This window comes from Hirundo rustica, chromosome 1 (genome assembly GCF_015227805.2).
Source record: "Hirundo rustica isolate bHirRus1 chromosome 1, bHirRus1.pri.v3, whole genome shotgun sequence".
Classification (NCBI taxonomy): domain Eukaryota; kingdom Metazoa; phylum Chordata; class Aves; order Passeriformes; family Hirundinidae; genus Hirundo; species Hirundo rustica.
Window position 1 is genome coordinate 43,085,340 of NC_053450.1, and position 25,383 is coordinate 43,110,722.

At 41.0% G+C, this 25,383-nt stretch overlaps 1 protein-coding gene across 23 annotated transcripts in view; it reads right to left on the bottom strand.

Moving 5' to 3' along the window:
- Positions 1–7,615: 7,615 nt before the first annotated feature.
- Positions 7,616–25,383, bottom strand: part of DTNA (dystrobrevin alpha) — a 224,334-nt gene continuing 206,566 nt past the window's right edge. For 22 of the 23 annotated variants that reach the window (XM_058420159.1, XM_058420166.1, XM_058420154.1 and 19 more), the window contains 5 exons: positions 25,199–25,358; positions 22,342–22,431; positions 21,667–21,835; positions 20,812–20,944; positions 7,616–11,163 (listed from right to left, as the gene is read on the bottom strand). In XM_058420159.1, the coding sequence (XP_058276142.1) occupies positions 11,008–11,163; positions 20,812–20,944; positions 21,667–21,835; positions 22,342–22,431; positions 25,199–25,358 (708 nt within the window). In that variant the 3' untranslated portion in view covers positions 7,616–11,007. Of the gene's footprint in view, positions 11,164–17,525; positions 17,571–20,811; positions 20,945–21,666; positions 21,836–22,341; positions 22,432–25,198; positions 25,359–25,383 lie in introns of all 23 variants that reach the window. The other variant, XM_040057262.2, reaches the window with a different exon arrangement.

Genomic DNA, 25,383 nt, shown 5'->3' on the forward strand with positions numbered 1-25,383 from the left:
CAGTGTGGAAGGAAAAGCTGGCTGAAAATTGTGCTGCATGCCAGTGGCTTGGCTCACATTGCACCAGGATTATTGTCTCTACACACAGTGAAGAGGGCTGCTGAAAATTTGAAGCATGGTGTCATGTCAAAAATCTGTAATCGATGCCCTTTTTTGTGTGTGTGTGTGGTTTTTTTTGGTCATGAAAAATGTGGCAAAAAACCCATCTTTCATTCCTACAATTATTTTCTATGGGAAAGTCCTTATCTGCAATAAATAAACCCCAGGCTTTTGATTTTACTTCACTGATTTTTTAAAAATATTTTTTATTTTTTTTTTTTTCTTCTTTTAGTTTTACCACTTAGCTACTTCATTTCTGTTTTTCTACAAGAAAAAGCCAGGATACAGCTGTTACTGGAGATGCAGTGGACATTTTGAAGAAGACAGATGTGCTGATGATTACTGTAAAAAAAAAAAAAAATACATACACATTCCTATCTCTCTGCATTTTCTATAATTATTTTAATGAGTTTTGCATTTACTCTCTCTGATTTTCGTATCTACAGGTTTGCAGTTTGTAAAAATCAATGACTCTTTTCCTTGTTTCATATCTGTTGAATGTTACTTCCTAGATTCTTTAGAAATGTAAGGACAGGACAAAAAACTCTCCATATTCTAGAACACAACAGACTAGAATATTGGCCTTGATTCCATGCTTCCAAAAATAAGAACTTTGTGTTTTATGTCACTGGGTAATGGATTAGACCAATATTTTTCTATGAAGACTGGGCTTGTATTAATTTATTTTTCCAAGTCTTGCTATGCCACATATAAACAAGTATAAATAATGTCAGTAGAGTCTAAAGAGTGTTACTTGCAGCTAAGATAGAAACCTTAACCCCTATGGATAGATGAAACATGTAAGGAAGACTTCATCTTCCTACAGGTCATTGCCCTGGTTTCCAAGACTCATCTTTCTATAGCTGCAGTATATATTGGTTCTTGTAACCATGAAAGACAGACACACAAACGAAGCTATAACTATGCAGAGATTATTTCTTCCAGGATTATGCTGTATTATCCCTGTGTAGCAGCAGATCTTCATGGATTGTAGGTTTATGTCAGAAAATACATAAAGGAGGAAAGGCTCTGGATGGAGCAAAGTACAGACTGGGACCAGCCTGGGTGGGTACCTTTAATTTTCAGTGTGAGTTAATTTATGAACACTTCAAGCTTTCTGCTGAAAACAAGTGCTTCCTGAACAATTTTTTTTGCAGCTTTACAAGGAAAAGAAATCACACAGAGCATAGAGGCTGGATTTTAAGAGTATTCAAGACTGCTTTTAGGACTGCAATATATGAGTGAGACTTCAGCTTCAAAAGCCCATCTACCATACAAAAAATACTTCATATTTATGTTAATGTATCCAGAAACCGAATGTGGTTATAATAAGGAGGAATCCCTTTAAAAATAAAAGGATTCTGTTCTATCACATCACTCTTGCTAATGATTTCCAAATTAGATTTGCATAACAATCTTTTTTTTCAGACTGCTGGTCCAACAAATCAAGCTGTGGCTCTTCTGGTTAAGCTTTGTTCTGCAAGTATTCTGTAACAGTAATTTAGTTGTCAGTTTTGGGGCTGAGGGAGCATAATTAGGTTTATGCAGCAAAAGACACGTCCACATATCTCTGTGGGAAATTAGATGAGGGGAACTGCTGGGTTGGGCTGAACTTGCTAGAAGTCAGACCAGAAATTCTGGAGCAAGCTTGAGTAGCTCTATAGACATACAGTATATTGGAAATAGGTTTTCCTGGAGTTGCATCTGTGGTATCGCTAAATGGTGATGAAATGCATTCATGGGCCATGAAGAATAAATATTTTCATTACTACTGAGCCCTTTGAGAAAAGTTCTGTCTGGATCAGGGGAGCTGCACTAGTGCTGCTTCAATCCGTTGAGGCTTGGTGGGCAAGAACACCTTGTCGACACTCCAAAGAGCCACTGTCTGTTGGCATCTTAGAGGTAAATTGGCCCAAGGCCAACCAATTATATCTGCTGATACTTCACGTTAGCAGGTGAACATCCCCATCACCTCAACTTCTTACACTTCCTTCATGTGTTTTTCCTGGAGCATCTCGTCTCTGGAGGAGGAGAGGCACCTGTCTGTGTTTGGCATGGGGGGCCCCTGGCCTGCACCGCAGCACGTGCACGCTCTGAAGGCACAAAACCAAGGCCAGAAGCTTTGGTGGTCACTGTGCAGAAAAGTCAGAACCCTCACACCAGTGGGATCTCACAAAAGCAGAACTGATGCCTGATTTCTGAGGCAAGGAAAGGCAGCTCTTGGGCTGTGGATGGGTACCACGTCTGGCAGGGGATGGGCAGCAGCGCTGGCATGAGGACTCAGGCAGCGCAGCTCTCACCTTACCCATTGGGGGCCGTTCATCCTCTTGTACAGTGAAAATGATCCAGGCAAACTGCACAACCCCGTGCAACATCTGACTCACCCCGAGCAGTCCGGAATGTCGCTCTTTTCTCCACATAACGAGAGCGATCCCCTGGGGCTGTGTGTGCGTGTGTGTGTCCGTGCCAGGGATTGCACAGGGCTGGGCACACAGAGCTGCCTGGGGGGAGCGAGGCAAACACTCCCACAGGGTATCTCTGTTTCTAGGTCACCACCAAACCACAAAGGTCTAAATGAGCACAACAAAGTAAAAACAGCAAACCAGAGTCCGCTTCTCTTCTGCATCCTTAAAAGAGCTTGTTCATCTCTCTAGCTCGTAATTCCTAGAAACAAGTCCCTGAATGTTAGATGTAGCTACCTAGGCAACGGGGCATGACGCAGATACTCGACACAGCTCAAGCCTTGCCTTTGCCGGTGTTTTTTTTAATGTTTTGGCCAAGTTCTATATTCAGAGGTGAGACAATAAATATTATAGATATTAGTACAGACAGTCTATAGCAAAGAAAAGGGGAAGGATCCGACACAAGGGTTCTTGCTTTCTGAATTAGCACACAGCTTGGTGGGAAACCTCACCCCAGGATTATGCTGGCTCACACTTTCTAGACAAGGCCACTGGTTTTTCTGCCTCATCTGCTAGGTGGCTAAAGACACGAATGTTATTTCCATCTTGGCAAAGCTTTCAGCTGCCAGGGAAAACACTCCACGGTTATTCATCACATTTTAGTAAAGAGCTGACCAGATGCAGTCCTGCTATCATCTCGAGAGAGCTATTAGGGCAAATTTCTGCCTGCTGTACCTCAGCTGTACCTAATGGCCCAGCCATGGTGGGACTCAGCCTGCTGCGTCCTTGTGGCAGGAAAACCACCTGCCACTCACCAGTGTTGACTGAGCAGATGAGATGTTTCACTCCCAGCAGTGCAAAATTTAAGGGGAATAATGAATTACTTCCCAAGGAAAGCAATAGCTGGCCACTGAGCAGCTACTCAACCAGCGATCTGGTTGTCATTTTGTTTTAGTCCTCCGGGTTTTGTCCCGTTGGGTTAACTGAGGCATCCCCAGCTAAACATAAAACTGTTTAATTTTCCTGCTTCCGGGCACCATCAGCCTCCTCAATCCCAACTTGCAGTCAAACCCAGTTAATTTTTCTGTTGATTATCACTTTGCCAGACAAACAATCAATACTAGAGCTGTGCAGACTTTGTATAACCTCTATAAACCCAGCTTTTAATTGGTGAACAGGTGTCTGCATAGATTTCTCATGAGTGCGACCTTACAAAAGTGTTCTGCATTCCTCCTTCTCGCATTTATACATGAATTCAGTTAATTAATTTGTGGGAGCTTAGATCCAAAAGTAGCAGAAAACATGTTTCTGGTGAAGTGTCCTCCACTAAGCATGTGACTCAGAGCAAATGATGAGAGGATTCCCTGGAAACAGCACTCCCTCAAGTACTAATTACCATCTGCACTAACTTCAGTATCAGCCTTTCAGCTGAAACAAACAGTATTCGAGCCCCTCCATCTGCTGGGGGCTGGGGGCTGTGAGGGTCTCTGGGCAAATAAGCTGAGAGCCAGGGTGCAGTTATTACAGGTAGCAATGGAAAACACTCCAGACAGCATGTGGTGCCATGTGAAAGGACTAAAAATACAACTTTTCTACTTTGTGGAAAGGACAATAGGCTCGCTTGTCAGAGCTGAGGTCTCTTGGGGGGATTTCTAAGTTTAATTGCACCTACATAATGAATATGGTGATGAAAGTGCTTCTTACAGAGCATGTAATCTCTTGCTTTTTCACATGAAGGCAGATGTTAAAGAAGTGCAGAGACCTGTTAAGCACCCGATTCCTACTCATAGCAGCAATGTAGGTGCAAAACGGGGGATTAAAGGCTCCGGCCAGAAGCCTGAACAAACAATAAAGCAAAATAAGAAAAACCCCAAAACCAACCAACAAACAAAACAAACAAAAACCCAAACAAACAAGTGTAATTAGACTAGGGACCACTGAGGGGTGCAGGAGGGGAGGTAACTTTGGATCACGGAAGTACAAACACATTTGATTGTTTGGTGAAACCAGGAGATGATTTTGGCTGTCCAAAAGGAACTTTTTGACCTGAACAAGGGATCCCATCCAGGAAAAAACTTAATCTGGGCCCCACAGCGGCTCCCATGGCAAGTGGGACAGGAAGGCAGCACTGAGAAACTTCTTTCCCAGGTGAGCAGCAGCCCCTGCTTCATGAGGAGGTGCTGAATAGCACCACCAAAACCACAAGGAGAAGCGCTGGTGCAGGCGAGGAGCAGCCTGTCCTGAAAATCGCCCTGAGGTGTGGATGGTGGAGGGAGGAGGAGCAGGGATGGATGCTCTGAACCCCTGTCTGGAGTTAGGGGAGGCTTGCAAGGGATCTGGGGGCTGCAAACACCAAAAGAAGAGAAATGCAGGTGTGCACAGACACATCCATACTGGAAACCAGTTTGACTTTTTTTTTTTTTTTTTTTTTTGACAGGAATGTACCAAGAGGGACCAAAACTGAACTGAGCAGGAACAAGAAAATCAGTCAAAACATGGGCTTGGAAGGTGCCTCTTCTCTGAATGGGCTTGCTGGCTGCAGGCAATGTTGGGGTCTAGCAGCAACGCTGGGCTGCAGCAAGCAGAGCAGAAGTGTTAACTGGGCAGCCTTCACGGCTGACAACTAGCACAACAAGCAGCAGGCCTGACACATCTGCCACCTGGCCACTGCTGAGTGTTATGTAAAAAATGCAAGCCATGAGGAAATTAATTTGCTAGTAGTAAATCATCTTATGTTAAATAGCAAACTACATTCTGCAGCATCACATGCCAATGACAAAATGCACCATGGCTTTCTTCATTGCCTACCAAGACACACAAAAGCAACTACTCTTTCACATCACACATCTCCTTGGTCTTTATTATCTCCAAGCTGCATTAACCATCTTTGTATGATGTGGTTGCACAAGTCTCCTCCTCCTCTGCACACATCCCTCAGCCTTGTCCTAGGAGTTTGCTAGTCCAAAGCAGTCTTTTTAGAAAGCTCCAGAGTTTTGGGCCCTCAGAAAAACTTATTCTGGTTTGGGACCTGTTTCCTAGGGAATGGGAAAGCTGGAAGGAGTGTAGCCTAATTCTGCTGCTTTGCCTTTTGCAGCCAAAGGCTTGGTGGTGCAGTGCTGGCAGCTGGAGATAGCTGTCCTAATCCACAGGCAACTCAACTGGTGGCAATAATTTAGGAGAAAACAAATGGGAATCCTTAATCTGTGGATTATCTGGGGTATTAGATAGGATGATCCTGAAGCATATGAAATTCTTCAATACATCTTTTCTTTGTGGAAAAATAGAGATTGCTCTTCCTGCTCAATGTATTGTATTTGATTTACGCAGCTTCATATTTCTGAAATATTCTCTTAAAATTTTCACCCAGACCTAAGGGCTGCTTGCAGGGGAATGTACAACTGCTGAGCAAGAGGGCTACTTTTGGAAGAGCAGCCACAGAATTATGTGCTGCTGAAGAAAACTCTCAGATGCTTTCAGAAAATTTCAGATGCTTTTAGTCCCCTAGTTCAGTGCTGATGCAGCCAAGGAGCCAACTACCCAGAACTAAAGGTTTTATTTTATTTTATTTTATTTTATTTTATTTTATTTTATTTTATTTTATTTTATTTTATTTTATTTTATTTTATTTTATTTTTTCTATTTTATTTTATTATGTTAATTTTATGTTAATTTTAATTTGGTTTTATGTTTATCTTATTTTTATTTACTATTTTAGTTCCTTTTGCAAATGAAACGAATTTATTTTCCTCCTGTATGAGTATACTTTCCTTGCAAAAGCAGTTAGAGTAACCAAGAGGCAAAGAGAAAAACAGCCCTTGCCTATAAATTAGTTTTCACTGGCTCCTTTGTTCCCCAGGGGCCACAGACTTGACGGTGGGTTAGGAAACAACACAGCAATTTGGGATTATGCATGGATAAAACAGAGTTGCCCTCATGAGCAGATGATATGTCATCATACATTACAATCTTGTGGATATGAATTTGGTCCGGGATTGTGGAGGCAAAGTTCAGCAGACGTGGCAAACAATTTACAGTGTAAAATGATCATCTTTATTGAAGAACATCAACAGGTAGACAGGGGAATTAGGGCAAATAAACCCTGGTGATTTATAGGTTACCAGAGCAGTTAGAGCTGAAGGAGGCAGCAGACTGGGCTTTATCTACTTCCCAGCACACTGGGGTATCTGCTAAGTGGAAAGAGAGTATTTCTGGTGTGCTGCTACTGCTTTCCATCGAACAGACCTCACCCTGGCGTAACTCACTGGCCAGCTAACAATGCTGTGTGTACAGCTGGGGATATTCTGGATGTCAGGGACGCACTGTGGGACAGCAGCTGCAGCACATCTGCTGGAAAGGGCCACCACCACACCCAGCTGCACCACTGGGCACTCCAGACATTGCCACGTCCTGATGAAGTAGCCCCAAGCACTGCGTCGGAACACAAACTTGCTGCTTTAAGCATGAGCTCTTGCTTTGCAACTCCATGCTCTTTTAGGTCAGCAACCAGCTGCAATTACCAGCAACTACAAGGAGAGACACCTTAAAAGCATGATCGGAAAAACAGACTTTGTGTTCATCTGTAACAAGAATATGTGACTGTGCATGGTAAGGCCATTCAAATGCGCCCATTCCAACGTTTTGTTCCTTCTAAGGCCGGAGCAACACAGTGGTTAAGAAAAAATTACGCTATTGCAGATATTTTATGTTCCTAAGAACCACGTACCACCTTCTAAGTTTGTACCAGGTGCCTTTGTCAGGCCCTGATGTCTTCTGCTTATGGTCATTTTCATTGCTGTTAAGTGGATACAAGGGCAGGTGCTTTACAGATGGGGAACTTCATTTTCAGGCAGTGAAATTGCTAAAGATACAGAGAATTAAGAAAGAAAGAAAGAGGAAACTGTTTGGGCCACTAAAAGGAGGTGCTGCTTGGTACCAAGTTCAAAGTGCTGTGGAAGGTGGTGGAAGGAGTTCTCTCGTGAAGTGGTGGAGGAGACAAAGACTACTTGCTGCACCACAGGGACACACTTTCCTTCCCTACTGAAAAAAAATGCTGTTTGGGCTCCATGGAACAGGACATCCAAAATCAATAAGCCACAAACATGATGCTCCATAAATTCCTTTAAAAATCTTTTTAATGAAGAAATAATTCCATTCCAAAATATAGACACACAATTAAATAGTTTAATCACTTCAAAATATAACATGTCCCCAGTAGGTTCCAACACACACACACAAAACAATACTTAACAGCAATACAAAAACCCCATACAATAGCAGTTCTGTTACAATACCAATGAATATCGTGACATCTTTAGTGTCTCTGTATCTGTCTCAAGTGGTGTCAAGTACAGTAGTTTTAAAAATGCGTTGCAGTTAGTAGCCTCAAGATGTAACTCTTCATAATTTTTTTTTCTTTTTTTGGTTCAAAGGTAAAAATGCCCTTTACTCTTCAGGACACTGTGGAGTGCTTGTTGTTCACAGCTCCGTCTGCTGAATTGAACCAATGCGATTACAGCAACCCGAGGTTGCAATATTTACAAGGTCTATCTACAGTAATTGCCAAGAACCAATAAGGATGGGAGAAGATGACGACTGAAAGTAAAGGCGGACACACTTATGATAAATCATGATGCAACGATTTGGCTCATGCATATAAGAAAATACATATTATATCACAACAAAGGCCACACACCTTTTTATGCAGTTTAGTTAACATTACTACTTACAGACAACCCATTCTCCACCTTCGCTTTGGACATTCAAGGACCCTATACATCTTCACATCCCTGTCTCCTGATTCCAAAACACTGGTTTTCCTCCAGTGACAGTAAAACCACCCGGAGTTTTGACGGCTGCGGTGGGCCATTGGTAGTTAAGAAAAGGGCCGTACCAGGGACCTCTTCTGTAACTGTGTTTGTTTTAATGACCGCAAACCATAACCAAAATAATATTCAACAAACAGACAAAGACCAGCTGGGTGAAAATGCAGCCAGCTTAACAGTTGGAAAAATGCTCAAAATAGACATTTGCAGAGCTAAGTAAGAGGTGCTTCGTCTCAGAGCTCCAGGGCATAAGGGACCCAGAACTCTAGCTCTAAGGGATCATCTTGCTGACACCAGCCTAAAAGAAAGGGGCTTGATTAGTCACCTTCAGTTCTTACTCCTGGTTTGGAAGCTCTTGCAATGGATATAGTCTAGTGCATCTATTTTAAGCATGGTGATAACGAGCACGCAGACATTAAGGTGATGAGAGGGATCTATTACTTTGGGTACAGTTAAACATGACATGGGTTGAATTATTCAGCCATTGCATGTAGCTGTGTTCTAGCTTGTTTTCTCCCTGTTCAGGAAATGCTTGCCTGGAATCCTGAGCTGACAGCAATGTCTACAGGTTCACTGGAGTAGCTTAAAACATGGAGTGCTAGGCACTAGTGGAGGCTAACTCATTCCTGAGAGGAGGTTGGAGGAGGGGACAGTAGAGGATATGGCGCCTGCCTTGCCAGGATGGCACATATCCCAGGAGCAAAGACCAGTGATTGCAAAAATGAAAAGCTTACATGAAGATATCTGGATCCCTTAGTTTGCATTTGGATGTCTGAGAGCAAGCCCAGATACTCAAGGATATACAGACAAGAGATCTGCATACACAATAAAATGATATGAAAGTGAAAAATGGCAGCAGCTCTTTCATACAGATACTCATTCCCTAACACATAGTGCCCAGGGAAACAGCCACGAGCCTGGAGAATGCATGCAAACAAGTGGACTTACAGTGTCGAGCTACATAGCAATCTCACATAAATACGGCAGCACACATCCACGTCACCATGAAAGCAAGGACAGACAAGCCACGTTAACCTGCTTTAGATGGGTATCTCATCACTTGCTGTAGGCAAACGGTGCTGGTGTGAAATATCTGTATGAAACACCACTGTTTGCAGGGCTGTTAGGCAGTGTCACTTCAGGTCAGCCAGGTACTGAAAGCCCAATATTGCATTAGGGCAGTGAAGCTACCTTGGCACAGAGGGGGCCCCGAGCTAACACTGCGCAGCTCAGGAGGGCCGGGAGGCCAGCACGGAACACCACCTGGTGTCCCTGCCCAGCTGCTGCTCCAGCTGTCCCTGGCCTGGCTCTGGCTCCTCTGCATGGCAGCGCCACGTGCCACTGAGGTGTCACCTTTGTTTGGGAGCAGGGTGCCCTGGGGAGCACGTTGATGCTAGTTTGTGTCAGTGCCTGCTCGGGAGTATCTGTAGGTTTGTAGTCACAGCGGAGCAAATGGTTTTTAGCCAACAGCCTCAGTGCCTAAGCCTGCCTAATAGCCAGGTCAGTCCCCTTTCTCCTGAAATGCCTTGATACTGGAAAAATACTAAACCGGACGAAACTCCAATTCTGTAACTGTATGCCTGTCCTTTCGAAAAAATCCACTGCTCTTCTTGTGCTTTTCACTGATCGCTATTTCTCCATCCAGCTCTGAAAGAGTCTCACCACACATTTCCAAGAGGGCATGCAGAACATCTGGTGGCTGGCTAAGGCAGTACACATTCGGAAATCAAAAGAAAACAGTTGCAAGCGCACTTTAAGCCTGTACATTTAAAGCTGAAGGCCTCGAAAATAACATAGTGGAAGGGGGTGGGGAGGAAGAGGAGGGGCAGAGAGATGGAAAGAGCTGGTTTGTTGAACACATGCTTACTAAAGCTAAAACATCAATGAAACAATACCATGGAGGATTATACGTAACATCAGTCAGTTCAGGGATCTTATGGCACCTGTGGTTTATAAACAGCTTTAGCAACGAGTATTTCAAAACATAGTTCACAGTTTTAAGAAGATCTGTGCTGATTTAAAAACTAGATTCTATATCATTTGAATGTCACCTTTTGTATATGATATCTATTTGGAAAAAAAATATTTACACTAACTTCTATGGCTGATTTGTTAGATTATTTTGAAAGAAACATTCCTAAGTTACACATTAGCCCTAACTTAGAGAAGTTTATTATTATTATTAATTATATTATTATTATTTTAGTACATTTTGTATAAGCCTTAATTTAAAGACTTGCAAACAAATTGCAAATATAATCTGGTACTTTGTTTTTTGGGCTACTAGATATATACACTCAGGAGTATAATCATTCAGTGTTAAATGCATAATTGTCACTTTTTATTTCTCCCGTGGGGAAAAAAAAAATGTACAGTGTATAGTAAACTGATCTACTAAAATCTCAAAGTATTCAGAAATCAAATTTCTAACTATAAACAGTATTGTCATTGTAAACTGAACAGGTTCAATATCATGTGCAAAGGGTTTACGTGAGTTATTAACAGCGCCGCCGTGTGTGACAGCAGCACGCGCGTCAGTCTGCTTTGCTTTGCCAGTAATGAGCCATGTTACAGAAGATGTAGCTAATATAAGTTAGCTTTAAACAAAAGCCTTGTTGTCAAAAAACACACATCTACAAACTACAACTCTTAGAACAAAAGTACTGTGCTACAGTCCTCGGAACTTAGTTATGTGATTTTTTTGTCAAGAGACGCTGCACCTCTTGGTTCCACTCTTCCGTGAAGTTTGCAGCTGAGTTTTCTTCATCGTCTGTCCGAAAGCAGCTCTCCTCATCATCAGTTCTTACGTAGCTTTCATTGTCTGTCTGACTGCAGCTGCCCTGTTGAGAAATGTTTATGGAAGGTTTTTAAGGAGTGCTGGTTTAACATGCTGCACCCACGCAGGCAGAGCAAGTAAAGCCTCCGACTGCTGTTTCATTGCAAGGAAAAGGGAGACGGCCAATTCTTGTGGTTATCCCTCAAGGAGTTAAAAAAGGAAAAAAGCTTTTCTACCTAGGTGAGCCATAGGTATTTGAGCTGTAAATAGAAACTCAGAGGGTACATGAGAGGTCGGATACTTTCCTTGCCATGGGCAAGAAGACTTGCCTGCTCTGCTGCGGGACCTTGGGATAACTCAGTCTTCATTGACACAGATTTGCAGTGTTTCTATTTTCCCTTCCACTCTATCCTTCCAGGCTGCTCTATAAATAAGACTATTGAACATGAAACCATGGTTTATCCGCATTGTGCAGTGTTCAGCCACTTGATTTACAGTCACTCACCATCATGAGCCTCCCATGTCTTGTATGTTTTACTGTGTCTAAGAAAACCTGCAGTTACTTGAAAGGATGATTCCGGGTGCTACAGCTCATGAACAGCCTAGTCCACTGGTGCACCAGTTTCTGCTGGTGCTCCTCTGTATCCTGAACCATCGGTGAGTATGTTAAATTATACAGAAGAGGCATCCAAGTTTTAGCTGGCAATGGAAAATGCTTGATAGGTTACTGCCACTTCTTCTCAGAATTATGTGAGGATTTACAGTCAGGTAATACTGCAAACTTCTGCTTTTGGCCCACTTATTGTAAACGCGCTGCTTACACATTTGACCCTTCCTAAGTTAAGGAACTCATTCCTTTTTCTTTTGAACTACCTCAGGAAGAAAACCAATCTGCATTGCATGAGATATGATAATCACAGTATAATATACCCCTCCCCATACATGAATTCTACTCATTTCAGGCTGGTCTAAGAGATGAGAAATGAAATGCAAATCACTCTGGCAAAAATAGTTAAATTAAATCTGATGATCGAAGAAAGGTCAGGTAGTTTAGTTTGCTGCTTCTCCTTCCTGAGACCATTTGATTGTATTAATTATTCAAGCACAAACACTTCCACCCCACTCCTTAATACCTAAGCATGGCAAATGGTATGATGATCTTAATTTAGTGTCTCCTTGTGTCAGGTGGTTACAAGAGACAAGTATTAACTTTTGGTTGATAAATGCAAAGGAAATCTGCACTGCAAGTCTAGTGAGAGCTCCATAAACATCTCTGAGGTACATCTTAAATGGTATCTTTTAAAAATCAGACATGCACCTGTACCTCCTAAATCTGCAAACTAATTTGGTAACCTTAGCAAAGGAACTCTTTTCCTTTTGCTCTTCACAATTCAGACAAAAAAATGCAAATCAAAGGCATGGAAGAGGTCACTTCTCAGTTGCCTGAGACTGACTTCTACTGAATCAGCTTCAGGGTTATGTAAATAATAGAATCATTTAAGATGGAAAAGATCATTCAGTCCAGCCATTAACCCAGCACTGCTAAGTCTCACCACTAAACCATGTCCCCAAGTGCCATAACCACATGCCTTTCAAGTATCTCCAGGGATGGTGACTCAACCACTTTCTTCTGTGGCCTGTTCCAATGCTTGGCAACCCGTTTGGTGACAAAATTTTTCCTAATATACAAAAATATAGGCACATCTCGTATTTCGTGATGGTACCATTATAAACCACAAGAGTAAAATAAGAGTGGCTTGTGAAACATGGGATGCATTAAGACACATTGACAGTAATGTTAAGCACTTGGGTTTGCTTCATATTTTCTGGATGAATTACTTCTCTTTGGTGGACTGTGGGAAGGGTTATTTTAAATTCTCCCCAGGCTTCTCTCTGTTCCACAGCCGGCACTGGGATAGTGATAGTTTCCTACAAGAAGTAATGAGTACTAATGAACCTCAGAGCTTTAAATTCACTGCAATGTTTTGGAAGGGCCAAAATTCATTCCAAGTTAAGACTCGTATGATTTGTCATTATATAAAACTGTTTCTAGACCTCTTCCGTTACTTAATCCACAGGTTCTTTTCTATTACTTGTCAGTGATTTTTCAAAAAAACATCCCCACCACTTGTGTAATTTTAGAATTGAATTCACAAATTCAAGCTCCTTGTTCCCTGTTAACTTGGTCACAGTTTTTTGCAAGTGATTTTTACACCTACATGCTAAGAAGAGGAGGACATAGGGAGAAAAATAAACCAAAAATAAAAGAAAACCAAAACACAGCTGAGTGAATGTAGCAGACATTTTTGAAAATTACTGTGCTCTTATCCTGCTGTTATTTTTAAATGGAATGGTCCAGATAATGCTGGATTTTATGTATTTATTCAAGAAAAAATGAAAAAGACTGGACTAGACTGACCACACCATCTCCCTTGGCCCATGGGTTTTATCGCTTGACATCTGATGATACTCCTAATCTCTGCTGATTACCATGAAAGCAGAGGTTCCAAAAAATGGCAAGAGATGAGAAAAATATGGAAGTGTTGCTCAACACAAATTCTGTCCTGGAAAAACAGTCAGGTTGAACACACAGCATTTTTTAAGAATGCATACTCATCAAAAATTTGTGAGGATTTGAGTTTTTTGTGTTTTAAAAATATTCCACCTGTTTCAATATAAACCATTCAGCCAGTTTTGCAATGGAAAACGTCATCCACAGACACCCAAAGCTTCAGACCCCACAACAGCTTATGTTATAAGGTTTTGAGAGAGTGAGAAGGTTTGGAGTGGGAATGGAACTGAATCTTTAATGGAAATTATTACGTTTTGTCAAGATTGGGAAATTCACAGTTAAAATCTGAGAATAAAACCTGCAATAAAGCCTCCTCTCTGTACTCCCTCTTAGTGGATGCCTTAGGTCTGATTTCTATTAGCTTTTCACACCTTCTCTCCTGTTATAATAATGCATATAAATGAAACAGGCAGGACCAATTCAAATGTGTGCCAGCACTAAGAAAGCACAGCTTTAGAAAATCTAGGATATTGTAGGTCTCGTGAGGACACGTCCGCTGCACGATTCAACAGCAAGTAATTGAAAATGACAACTTCTCAAACACTTCCTGAAATGCAGGCTTTCTGCTCCCACTGGCCACCCCTGGCAAAAAACCAAATGCTATCAAGGAGATAAAGGTAAAACAACATCAAAGTTGCAGTTTCACCTAATGTCAAGATCTGCCTAGTACTTGCTGAAAACAAGCTCAAATTCATTCTGTTTCTTTGCTAAAAATAATACAAGTATATTGAACATAAAAAGTAAATTGAAAACCCGATTAAATTATGTTTTATATATTACTGGAATCATTTGCTCTCTTGGGAATTTGTTATAGTAGATTCTATTTAAAATAAATTCTGGAAAATTGTACATAGCACTTTTAAAGATGCAAATGCAAATAGATTACAAAAATCGTCAATCAAATAACATCAACTTCAGATGAATAACGAAATGAACAAAACTCTGTGGCTGGCCATCAGAGCAATATCACTCATAAGGAGCTACAATGCAATAAACTGATCTCATTTATCCCATCTTTGGTTTGCTTGTTTTTTTATTTTAGTAAGTACAAATGTAATATGGTGTGAGATAAGAAAGTCTGTTGGCTTTCTACTTCCTATGGCCATCTAGGGCTATATCGACAGTATTTGTATCATTATTGACTGAATAAGGACTTAGAAATAAAACTCTTCATGCAGTTTCTAAGCCTCAAGCAAGAACCCAATGAAAACTGCAAAAGCACTTTACATACCATGACTGGTATAAACTATTTTGAAGTAATTTTTCCAGTGCTGTGAAATGTAAGTACCAAATAATGTAAGTACCAATATGAGAGACTTCCAAATTCACAATGGAGTGAATCTCGAGAAGATTCACTTACCATGTGAAGATGCATTTACCATAATATTTACCATAATACATTTTGTTCTTGTGGCTATAGGTGAAGTGCCAAGTCCACCAGTTTTGCATGCCAGTTTCTGCAGGGCTGGGCTCTTACAGCTCCTAGGAATGGTACTGGCCAAAGGGCTCCCCTGGGAGCTGAAAAGAATTTCACTGTGAAAATCTTTCTTTTTGACAAGGCTACAAAAATCATCCAGGAGATGAGATTGTATCTCAGTATCAGATATCTGCTAATTTGAGACAGGATAAGTATTTTCAAGAAAGCCATGCTTTTAGGGCAGTATGTTTCCCCACATCACTATGTTTACATTGCTTCACAACAAAAGAGGAAACCTGAAATAGAATTGCCTGAGTTTTGTAATTCTAATTAAAAAGGGGTTTTTTTCTTATTATTGCAAATTTACTTCTTATTGCAAATTTATTTCTTATTGCAAATTGTAATTATATTCAGTTATATATAAAATTTCCACTATTCCCTTAGCTATACACACATATTGTTGTTGAAAGATCTACTTTCTTTTTCATATGACCTGATCCAGAACTGACAACTGCACCAAAACAGAGTAAGAAAACTTATTTTTCTGGCTGTCAGTGTTTAGGAAACTCTACACGGCTCATGTTTTTAACAACACTACTGAGAAAATGAATTTAACATGAGGAACAATGTTAGGAGAATTTTTATGAGCAGTTATTTGGTGTTTATAGTACTCTGGGTATTGCAGTTTACTTGCTTTTCACATCCAGTTATTCTGCTTCAGCTGCAAGAGACACTGAGACAGATGCTTTGGAAATACCCACTAGCAGCTGCTTTCACAAGGTACGCATTTTAACAGACAAATTTTACTGTCATCAGAAGATGCAAACCGCTTGAACCAGGGTCAAGTTTTACCATCAAAATTGCCATATAAATAAGGAGGTCTAGCATAAAACATGACAGACAAAATCTAACAACATGAGCTCCTGAAAGAGTTGGCACAGGCTAGTTCACTGGTTTTGCTCATCTGAACACGACCCTGCTCCCAAGCTCCAATATCCATTTGAATGTTGACCTCTGTTTGCTTTTAGTTCTGGCTTTGAAGAAGAGGCTCTGTAGGCCAGAATCAGATCCCTATTCTGATTTCTGCTCCCTTTCCATCCCCGCTAGCCCATGGTTCAGTATCTCAGCAGGATGGACAGCACTATTTCACTGCCATCTTCACAGCAGGGCACTGCACTCTCCTAGAAAATCAGAAATGCCGAGTCCATGGCTTCAGAAGAGGCAAGAAGAATAGTGTGGACTCCCATTTCCTGGGCAAATGTTCAGAATAACAGGCTACTTCATAAAAATAGATGTCTATCTTCCTGAGGAGAAACACAATTGCTGATCCTCATGTGCAGCTATCAGGTTGGCACGTGTAAGGAACATGACCTGAATATGGGACAGCAGGGAATTTATAGATCTTGCCATATTTCTTGTTTCACAGACTAGAGTAGATGTTCTGATCTCATCAGAAATTATTTATTTCCGTTATCCTAGGAAGACTAAAGCATTGAAAGGAATTATACTCAGGTCTCCTGAAATGTAATCTTGATTCCTTATCTTCTGGATAAGGTTTCTCTGGACTGGCTAATATATTTGTCATCATCCCCAGGGATGAAAAGCCCCCGTTCCCACTCTTTGGAACCCTGGAAACTGAGGAGTTTAGGCTTTCTGTGCTAAAAGGCACTGACCCTCAAGCAAGCACTACGCTTGACCTGAGGCCGTGGAACAGGCTTTTGAAATTGAGTGATGGTGCTGGGATTGTGGGTGTGTAGTTTGAATAGAAATGCATGATATCACAGGGTGCAAAACTTAGGATTTAAGGTTTTAATACATAGTAGTATATATAGAGCAAGACCGAGGATTTCGGGTGTTGGCTAATTTCTTTTTTCACGTTCTTCTTCATGGGCTTGGGTGGTGTTTTCTAACTGGGTGAAAAGGTCTGCATTGAGGACCATGGGTATTTGGTTATTGGGTTAAAAGTACAAATAACATAGGTGTCATCCCATTATTGGACAAATTATGTTTAAAAGACCTTGGAAAGAGTTAGAGATGGAGCCATTTTCTACCTTGTTAGCTAGAACTCACAACTCGTGAGACTGTACTATAGATAAGAATTAATAGACATCTGAGTCCGAACACAAAAACTGCGTCTCCCATGCTTTAATCCCGGCTCTAACAGAAGAAAGGAAGATAAAAACCTCACACTCACTCTGATGGACAACAAAGAAAAAATATAAAAAGGGTGATGGCTTAACAGGAATCCTTGGGACTAGGACTACAGATACATAAATTAGAACTGATTCAGAGAAATTCCAAGGCATCCCAACACAGGTTAAAAGGAGAAAGAAACAGCATTGTCACATACATTCAGGTGTCACAAGATGCATTGCAACTGAAATGTGTATTATGAGGATTAATTCCAAACTTTCTTTTGAATTATAACAATACTTACTTGAGAGGAGAGAGTAGAATATTGCACTCAACTTTGCAAACTGACCTGTAGATAACAAAGGACAGAAAACAGGAAGATGCAAATTAAGCCCGTGAGCAGCCAGGCAGTGTATTACTCTGAAAAAAGCCATGCACAAGCCTAGAAATAAAGGGAGCAATTAGGGACTCAGAAAATAAACCCAGTGAAAACTGTCTTACACAACATATCAGCAAAAGACTGTACCAAGAACAAAAGTGGAAACAGATGTGGGAGGATACACACTGTTAGCATTTACACTTGCACACTAAATGTGTTTGGGGTATTTTCTGATACAGATACTTGTTATTTACAACATGCTTTAAAAAAAAAAAAAAAGAGAGAGAGAAAGAAGCCTCCTCTAGGGTTTTGTGTCCCTGATTTCCCTATGTATCTCGGTTTTTTAATACTAAATTAGAGTTTAGCACAAAAATCCTTCTTGGACACAAGGTGACACAAAATAACAAGAGTGGGTTTGGGCCAATCATCTTTCATGCTACACTACATCTACATGTTTTTCTAAATGTGCTGATTTTACATGAAGTGAGACATTTAAAAACATAAAAATGGTTACCAGATTGTTACTGAGGTGACCATTCTGCAACCTTAGTAGGAGTTCCTCCGTGCAGATTTTTTCAGCTGACAATTGCATTACAAGAGCTACAGCTTCTGGCTTTTTTTGGCAATCCAGATGAATGCAGTGTATATGTGAGTACAAACAGTAAAACAGCTTGTAATAAATTCCAAGCAAATGAGAATAGTTTACCCGGCCTCTATTCAACAGGATACCCTAAACAGAAATTTGCTTTGTTTTTCAAAGTAGAAAGCTGTGGCTTTTTTAGAATACTCACTGATATTAGTGGAAAAAGGGATAGAAGAGCAAAATACCACAAATAAACAGCAAACTGCAGAGAATAACCAATGCCAAAGCACGTGTCTTGGGATCAATATATGACATTCTCCAACCAGCTCCTAATCATTTTAGTAGTCCCTATCAACTTAATACCTTTTCTTGCTTCCTTTAAACCCATTCCCTAATTTAAGTGGCATCACCCATACTGGGAAGGACTTCTCATGCATTGCCATTACATGCTTTGGGGCTGTGATATCAACTAAAAATAGATTCTACTTACGGGTCACTAAGGTCAAATCACTGCCTGATAGAAGCTGACAATTACACAGACAGTTAAAGTACATCATGAAACTTCTTTTGAAAAAATGCTGTAAAGCAGAACTTGTCTAGAATGAGGACTTTCTGTTCCCTCAGTGAATATATTTTTGACAAAAAAAGCTTTTCTTTTTTTTGGCTGGAGGAGGGTGTGTGTGTGTTGGGGTTTTTGTCTGTCTTTGTTGCCCTGGTAGAAACAAATAATGTAGAACAATGGGGAATAATCTTCATTTGTATTTAGTCTTGGCTCACCTAAATTCAGGAGTTTTATTCTGATGTTAATAGGGAGAAGATTTCCTCCCCTTCTCCTGGGAATGCTGGTGGAAAACAGCAGAAAAACTGTTTCGACTGAAGTAAGTGTAACACCCAGTGCCATCAAGTGACACGCATAACTCCTCCTGCCTTTATTGGCAGTGCACATACATACTGAATTGTATGCATGTACAAAATCCCGTTGTAACTTGTGAAACTCAAGTAACACTGTTGCCATACATTGCACTTCCATACTGTAATTAAGATACAGTCAAACTGGTCTGTTGTTCTCTCTAAAGAAAATGGAATTTTTACCAGCAAGAATAGCATTTATTATCTGATGCCTGACAGCTGTGACTATTTAGGCATTTCTCTGAACTGACAACTGCTTTTCATAACATCAGCAGTAGCTGTTCGTCCTGTTCAGAAGTTTAAAGGCTGTGATTTTTGACATTTCCTATCTTGGATAAAAAAATTCTGACAATTCCCCCTATGTCACCTGCTGTTGCCTTAGTAAATGATCTGTAATGATCCTGCTCCTTTTGTCATGTCCTTAAAGACCTCTGCAATGACGTGACTTTTTGGCAAGCTACCATGGGCATGCAGCAGGTCTACATCAACAACAACAGCAACAATAAAAAGATGTTCACATCAACCTCTAAGTTACCTCAAATTTTGGTCAGATTCAGTGAACTTCTACAAGACTAACATATCCTAACAGCTTTACAGAAAACAAGACCAAAAGAGCAGCCAATCTTCATTACAACACAAGCCTGTCAGACACAGATTGTCTCCAAAGTGACCAGCACTGAACACTAGAGGAAAACTACCAGAAAAAAAGGGCAGATTTTATTAGCTCCTAGAAATCAGCAGTATAAAGAATTCCTGCCCATAAAGTGATTTTGAACCTCATTTGCAGACATCTCATCTCTCAGAACATGTCTAATTTGGTTTTTTAACCCACTTATGTTCTTTAGGGGTGAAGTCCAAATTTGAACCAATCGCCATGTGGGAACAAAGTTATTTTTGCTTGCTTCAGCTCTGCTCCCAAATTACTGAACTCGGTTTTCCCTCCTATTGACACTAGTTCCAACATTATAAGAAGCAAAGTATTTAAAATTCAGATATTCCAAGTCAGAATAACTGAAAACATGGCAATAATCTGCAACACCAGGTAGAACTGGAGACCATGATGCAGATAGGGGCATCTACAGAGTTTCAGCTCCCCCTGGCATATTTGCTCTACTCAGACTCTTAAACAAATGCCCTTTGAGAGCTTCCTCAGGGAGGTGTTTAATAACAAATCCCCAGGCTTCTCTGCACCAGATGCTTGTTGAATACTTGGTTCTCTGGGATACAATTTGTTTCAGACCCTTTTCTGTACCTCCAGATTCTGACAATGACAGTAACACACAGACTGCGCTTCAGCTGCAGTTCACACTGGAGAAACCCTTATGAATGTTTTTTGCTATTGGGGAAAAAAAATAATATATGAAAACAGCAGGACACCTCAACTCTACCAACCAGCACCTGCGGCAGTGGGGAATGAGACCTAAGTGACTTGGAAGACATGGGCAAAGAACAAGCTCAGAAGCAGTTCTGTCCCACCTGGTTCCCTGGTACCCTTATGGACTACTGCTGCATGCCTCAGGCATGTGGCCTTCTTGGATATGCACAAAGGCATGTATGTCTGTGGAAGGGTGGCAGCAGATTTTGGAATGTGGCAGCTCTGATAACCCAGAAGAGATCACACCCCAGAGCCCAGGGCTGGTTAGATGGCACTGGGCACCTGAGGGCCATCATCCTTTCTCACTTATGGAGAAACATGGGCAGCAGGTGATCTTCTCCCACCTGGTACGCCTCATCCTGCAGCTTCTGCTTCAGGTACTCCTCCATTTTCAGTTCATTCTCCAGCTGGCGGACAGAGTCATTCTCGTAATTTTCATCATCTGCTCTGACATAAGGGTCTCCATCTTCTGTAACCCTAAAGACAATCATTAATAAATAGCCTCCTGAGATGAAAGACATTCAGAGTCAATAAAACTTCTCTTTATTGTAATTTATGAGGACCGTGGGTTACTTTTAGTCTAATCACATGCTCCACTGGTTAGTATTTTCCTGGCAGTGTAGAACACTTCTGTTATTTCCCTCTCTCATGAAGTACACCAAAGGGCATTTTCTGCTGAAGGCACTCCCCTAAGGAAATGAGTAACAAAGTTCTCAATAGCTTCATACAAAGAGGATGAACTAAAAATAACTAGAAAGATGCCTATTGTCTCTGAAAGGAAGGATCAGGTTGTAAAAATCAATCTGTTTGTTCATCAATTGAGTAGGTCAATGAAAAGCATTCTGTCTTTTCCATTTACACATTTCCCCTTTTCCAGTGAGTCCCAACAGGTCCCTTAGTCTGGATAAACAGGGAATAGGACTGCAGGGCATGTTTGGGAAAACAGCTGTCTCACAGCCTCCATGCTGCCTGAGTGCTCCAGGCATGGATGTGAGACAGCTCACTCCTGGGGGAGTCCTAAGTTCCAGGCTTTATTGTTTACAGAGCCCACTACTATGGAACCATGAAGCAGTCCTCACTTAGATTTATGCCTTTTTTTTTTTACCCAAATAATTGAAAGGGAGAGGAAATACTGCATGCTGCACCATGTTTTCAGAGGAAGAAGGATGATCAGGAAGGGGTGTCAGGCAGGTACCCACATGTCACTGCGGATGGAGCCAGTGGCAGCAGTGCTGTGGATGTATCCTGGCTTCCTGGCGTGGATCTGCGCCAGGAAAGCCTTCTCAGATGTCGGAGATGGAACCAGGTCATCAAAATGAGTCCGTCCAAACTCAGAATCCACGTTGCTCTCTGTCTCGCTGCCCACTTCTGTGAAGCAAAAAGTCCTGTTTAACTTTCACAAAAGTACACTTGCCTATTTCTTTAAGCATTTCTTTGCCTTTCCAACTGAGAATGCCACCTCCTCACAGTGAATAAATCGCATTATTCTACTTATATTGGCAAAGCTTATAGTTTTCCTCTTGTGGTGGAACCAAATACTGAAGTTTTTGCTTATCTCAGTTATTAGGTAGGATATTTTAATGGTATTACTACAGACTGCATTTTACAACAGGTCCTGTATGATCTATGCTAATTCTAATTTCTGTAGAGTGAAATCCCTCTCCATATGGAATCACAAAGTTTTCACTGTATCCAGCTGCAACTCTACATCCATGGTGTTGAGAACTGCTGAGTTCCAGAAGCTGATATTTAGGGTTTTCTAAAATAAAAGCATGAAAAGCTTTGAAGATATGTATCTTCCTACCACCCACTTTTTTTCATTTAAATGTGAAATGTCATTGCGGTGACAAGTCCCCCTTGTTAGCCTCACTCACCAGAATTTAGTTCTTTTACCAAAGAAGACATGGTGTTGGTGATTGAATCTGCTGCCACCAGCAAATCATTTCTTAAGTTTCGTCTTGCACCTGAAGCAAGAGATGGACAAAGCACAGTGTTACTGTTATTCACACGACATATGTTTTACTGTTACAAGCAGTTTTGACCCTGCTGAAAGCTGTCACCGTGATAATTCAGGGTATCAAAGTCCTTAGGAGGGGCACGTGCAGAAGAGCTCTCTGCAGAATGGCCTCACTTACTTATGCTGTATGCAAAAGCAGAAGCCTACCCTCATGCTTCATTTAATCACAATGCCAGATATGTGGAGATTATTCATTGCCATCAAGCTCGCATTTGTGTGGTGACACCAGCAGACCAGGCCTGGAAGATTAAATCCAGCATGAACTCATTTACAGTGCCTGTGGGGGAGGAGGGAAGAAATGAACTGTTTTCTCTAAGTTCCCACAGCTCAGTTTAATGACACCATTATTGCCAGGTATTTGCCAGATAATTATGGCAAATGTTGAAGAAACACACTTGACCTCATCCCTCATCGAGACTGCATGGATTTCTGCTCCCTCTCAGCCCTCCTTGCAGCTCAAGGACTTTCTTGTACATTCTATAATTTACTCTCTTTCCCTCTCTCCTCCCAGCCCCCCTTGTTTTTTTTTTTTTTTTTTTTTTTTTTTTTTTAATAAAGGAAGCACTACTGCCTCTCTAAACAGCCCCAGGCTGCTTTTAAACTCTTCCTAATAGTGCATCTAGAAGTGTTTCCCTGCTGAACCTGGCAATAGTCCCTTAACCATCAATCGTGAGAGAGTCTTGTGAGCTGCATGGAATACTCCTTCCTTTGGAGGGGTCTGTGGGTAACGTGTGCTTAACTCCCTCAAATCCCAAACACAGATACTATTGTTGAATAGCTGAATAATCAATATATTCCACAGAATCGCTAGTCTTCCAAATGGAATTATTTCCAGGAATCAGTTATTGTAGATATTTTAAAACTCGCTGAATGCAAACCAAAACATTTTAAAAAGCTTCTCAAATCCTAAAGAGGTTTGTTTTTAATGTATCCATTAGCAAACAGTTACTGGAATGTAAATTATAGTAGTTAAACTCTCTCTTACATACACAGACAACCACTCCCTCCCTAAAGTCTTCCCAAGTTTGTGCCTCCGAACTGTTGCAAATGATGTGAAAGAGAAACAGAAATAAGACAAAACGTCCTTTTACGATGGCTTGTCTGCATTAAGTGTATATAGGCAGATCTCTGTTGGTGCAGCAGAGAATGGAGCCATAAAATATCAGCCCAGCCCCGCTCACAGTCGTATGTCAAGATGTGGCAGAATGCTGGCTTCAGTTTCTTTGGGTTTGACCTTCCCAACTAGAGCTTACAGTAAATAATGACACAAACCTGGGTATTTATCAAACGCAGCAGTTTTAAAATGTGATCACATAACTACTTATATTGCTTTTGATCTTCAACAGAACACATTTTTACACTTAAAATGCATTGGCCTGAGGCAGACTTAGCATTGTTTATGGATATTTTATTGTGGCCACTACATTATTTATCTCACTCTTAACTCTAGAGAGGCTGTCCAATAGCAGCACAGGAGCTAGGGCTCCATTATTTTTGTCTGTCTCGATTTTTCTCATAGCAGAAAAAAAGGAAAACATATTGCCTGTTTTTCTTTTGCCACAGAAAATGAGATTAGCAGCAACCCGTTATGCTGGGACCAAGAATTATGTCTGTGTTCAATACTTGAATTGACCAGCACTTTAGGAGAAAATTCTTGATTGCATTACAGATTTAACCTTGTCCAAAAATACACACAAAGACATAATTCACAGTAAAGTCAAGGGGAAGGGTGCATGAGAAGGCTGAACTGGGTTCCTGGGAAGAAGCATGCATCCACTGTAGCAGAGGAACTCCTGAGCTTACATTTAAACTTATGTTTAATTTGTGCTGGGGAAAGAGGGAAAAAAACTTATTCAGATCATAGAATTGCAATTATGTAAATATTTTAGAGAGAGTAGATTAAAAAAAATAAGGAATATTTCTTCATTTAGGTAACACAGACTATTCACTTTCTGTTATTCAACATAATAATTTAATTTGTGGCCCTAGAAATTCAAAACAGTTTAAAATTTATTCTTGTAAAAAGAGTGGGAAGGCCATGACAGTTTTCTGGAAATGCAAAGAAAGGCTTCACCTAGAGTTTCAGACTTGTTTCCTGTCAAGTCTAACTGGACTCTTCTCAGGCTCAAAGCAAAAAGACAAGGGATGTCCCAAACAGACAGAAGGACAAGAAACTTACACTATAAGGATGGTGAAACACTGCAACAGAGAAAAGGAGTGACAGAAGCCACCCAGAACTCAGTTGGTAAAGGTCCTGAATGGTCTGATCTCACTTTGAAGCTCTCTTTCTTGGGGCAGAAGGACACAGTGACTTCCAAAAGCCCTTTCCAACTGAACTAATTCTATGATTGTATCATTTACTTCTAGCAAAATCTTTATTTAAAACCAAACACACTGACAATGCCTGTTGAAGTCAATAGCCATTTTTCCAGTTAAGAGAGCAGCGCTAACTGTTCTCACCCTCTTGCATCAAAATTCCTTCTTACCCCAAACTCCATTAATTGGCATCACTGTCCAGTTTCTGCTTACCTGCTTGCTTTGAAAGCTGACAAGGTTGATTTTCGATGCCAAAATGCAGTTGTCACAGATATTTATTGTTTTGTTTTGTTTCATCGCACGCAACTCAGAAGCTCAAGTACATTTAGTCGGTAACCACAAGAAATAATGACTCTCCAGTCTCCAGGCGCCTCAGACAAGTTATTAATGAGACTTACTTTGTGCAAAGGCTTCCTGCACGTCTCCTCCCACCCCGGTCAGAGAGTCCTGAGGTGCGTGGGTCGGGGTGGAGCAGGCAGAGGCAGACCTGATGGGCATGGGAATGGGCCGGCTGATGGTGTGGCTGGGCGAGGAGCGTGGGGAGCCCGCCCCCTGCGTCTGCAAAACAATCGGGGGGTTAAAC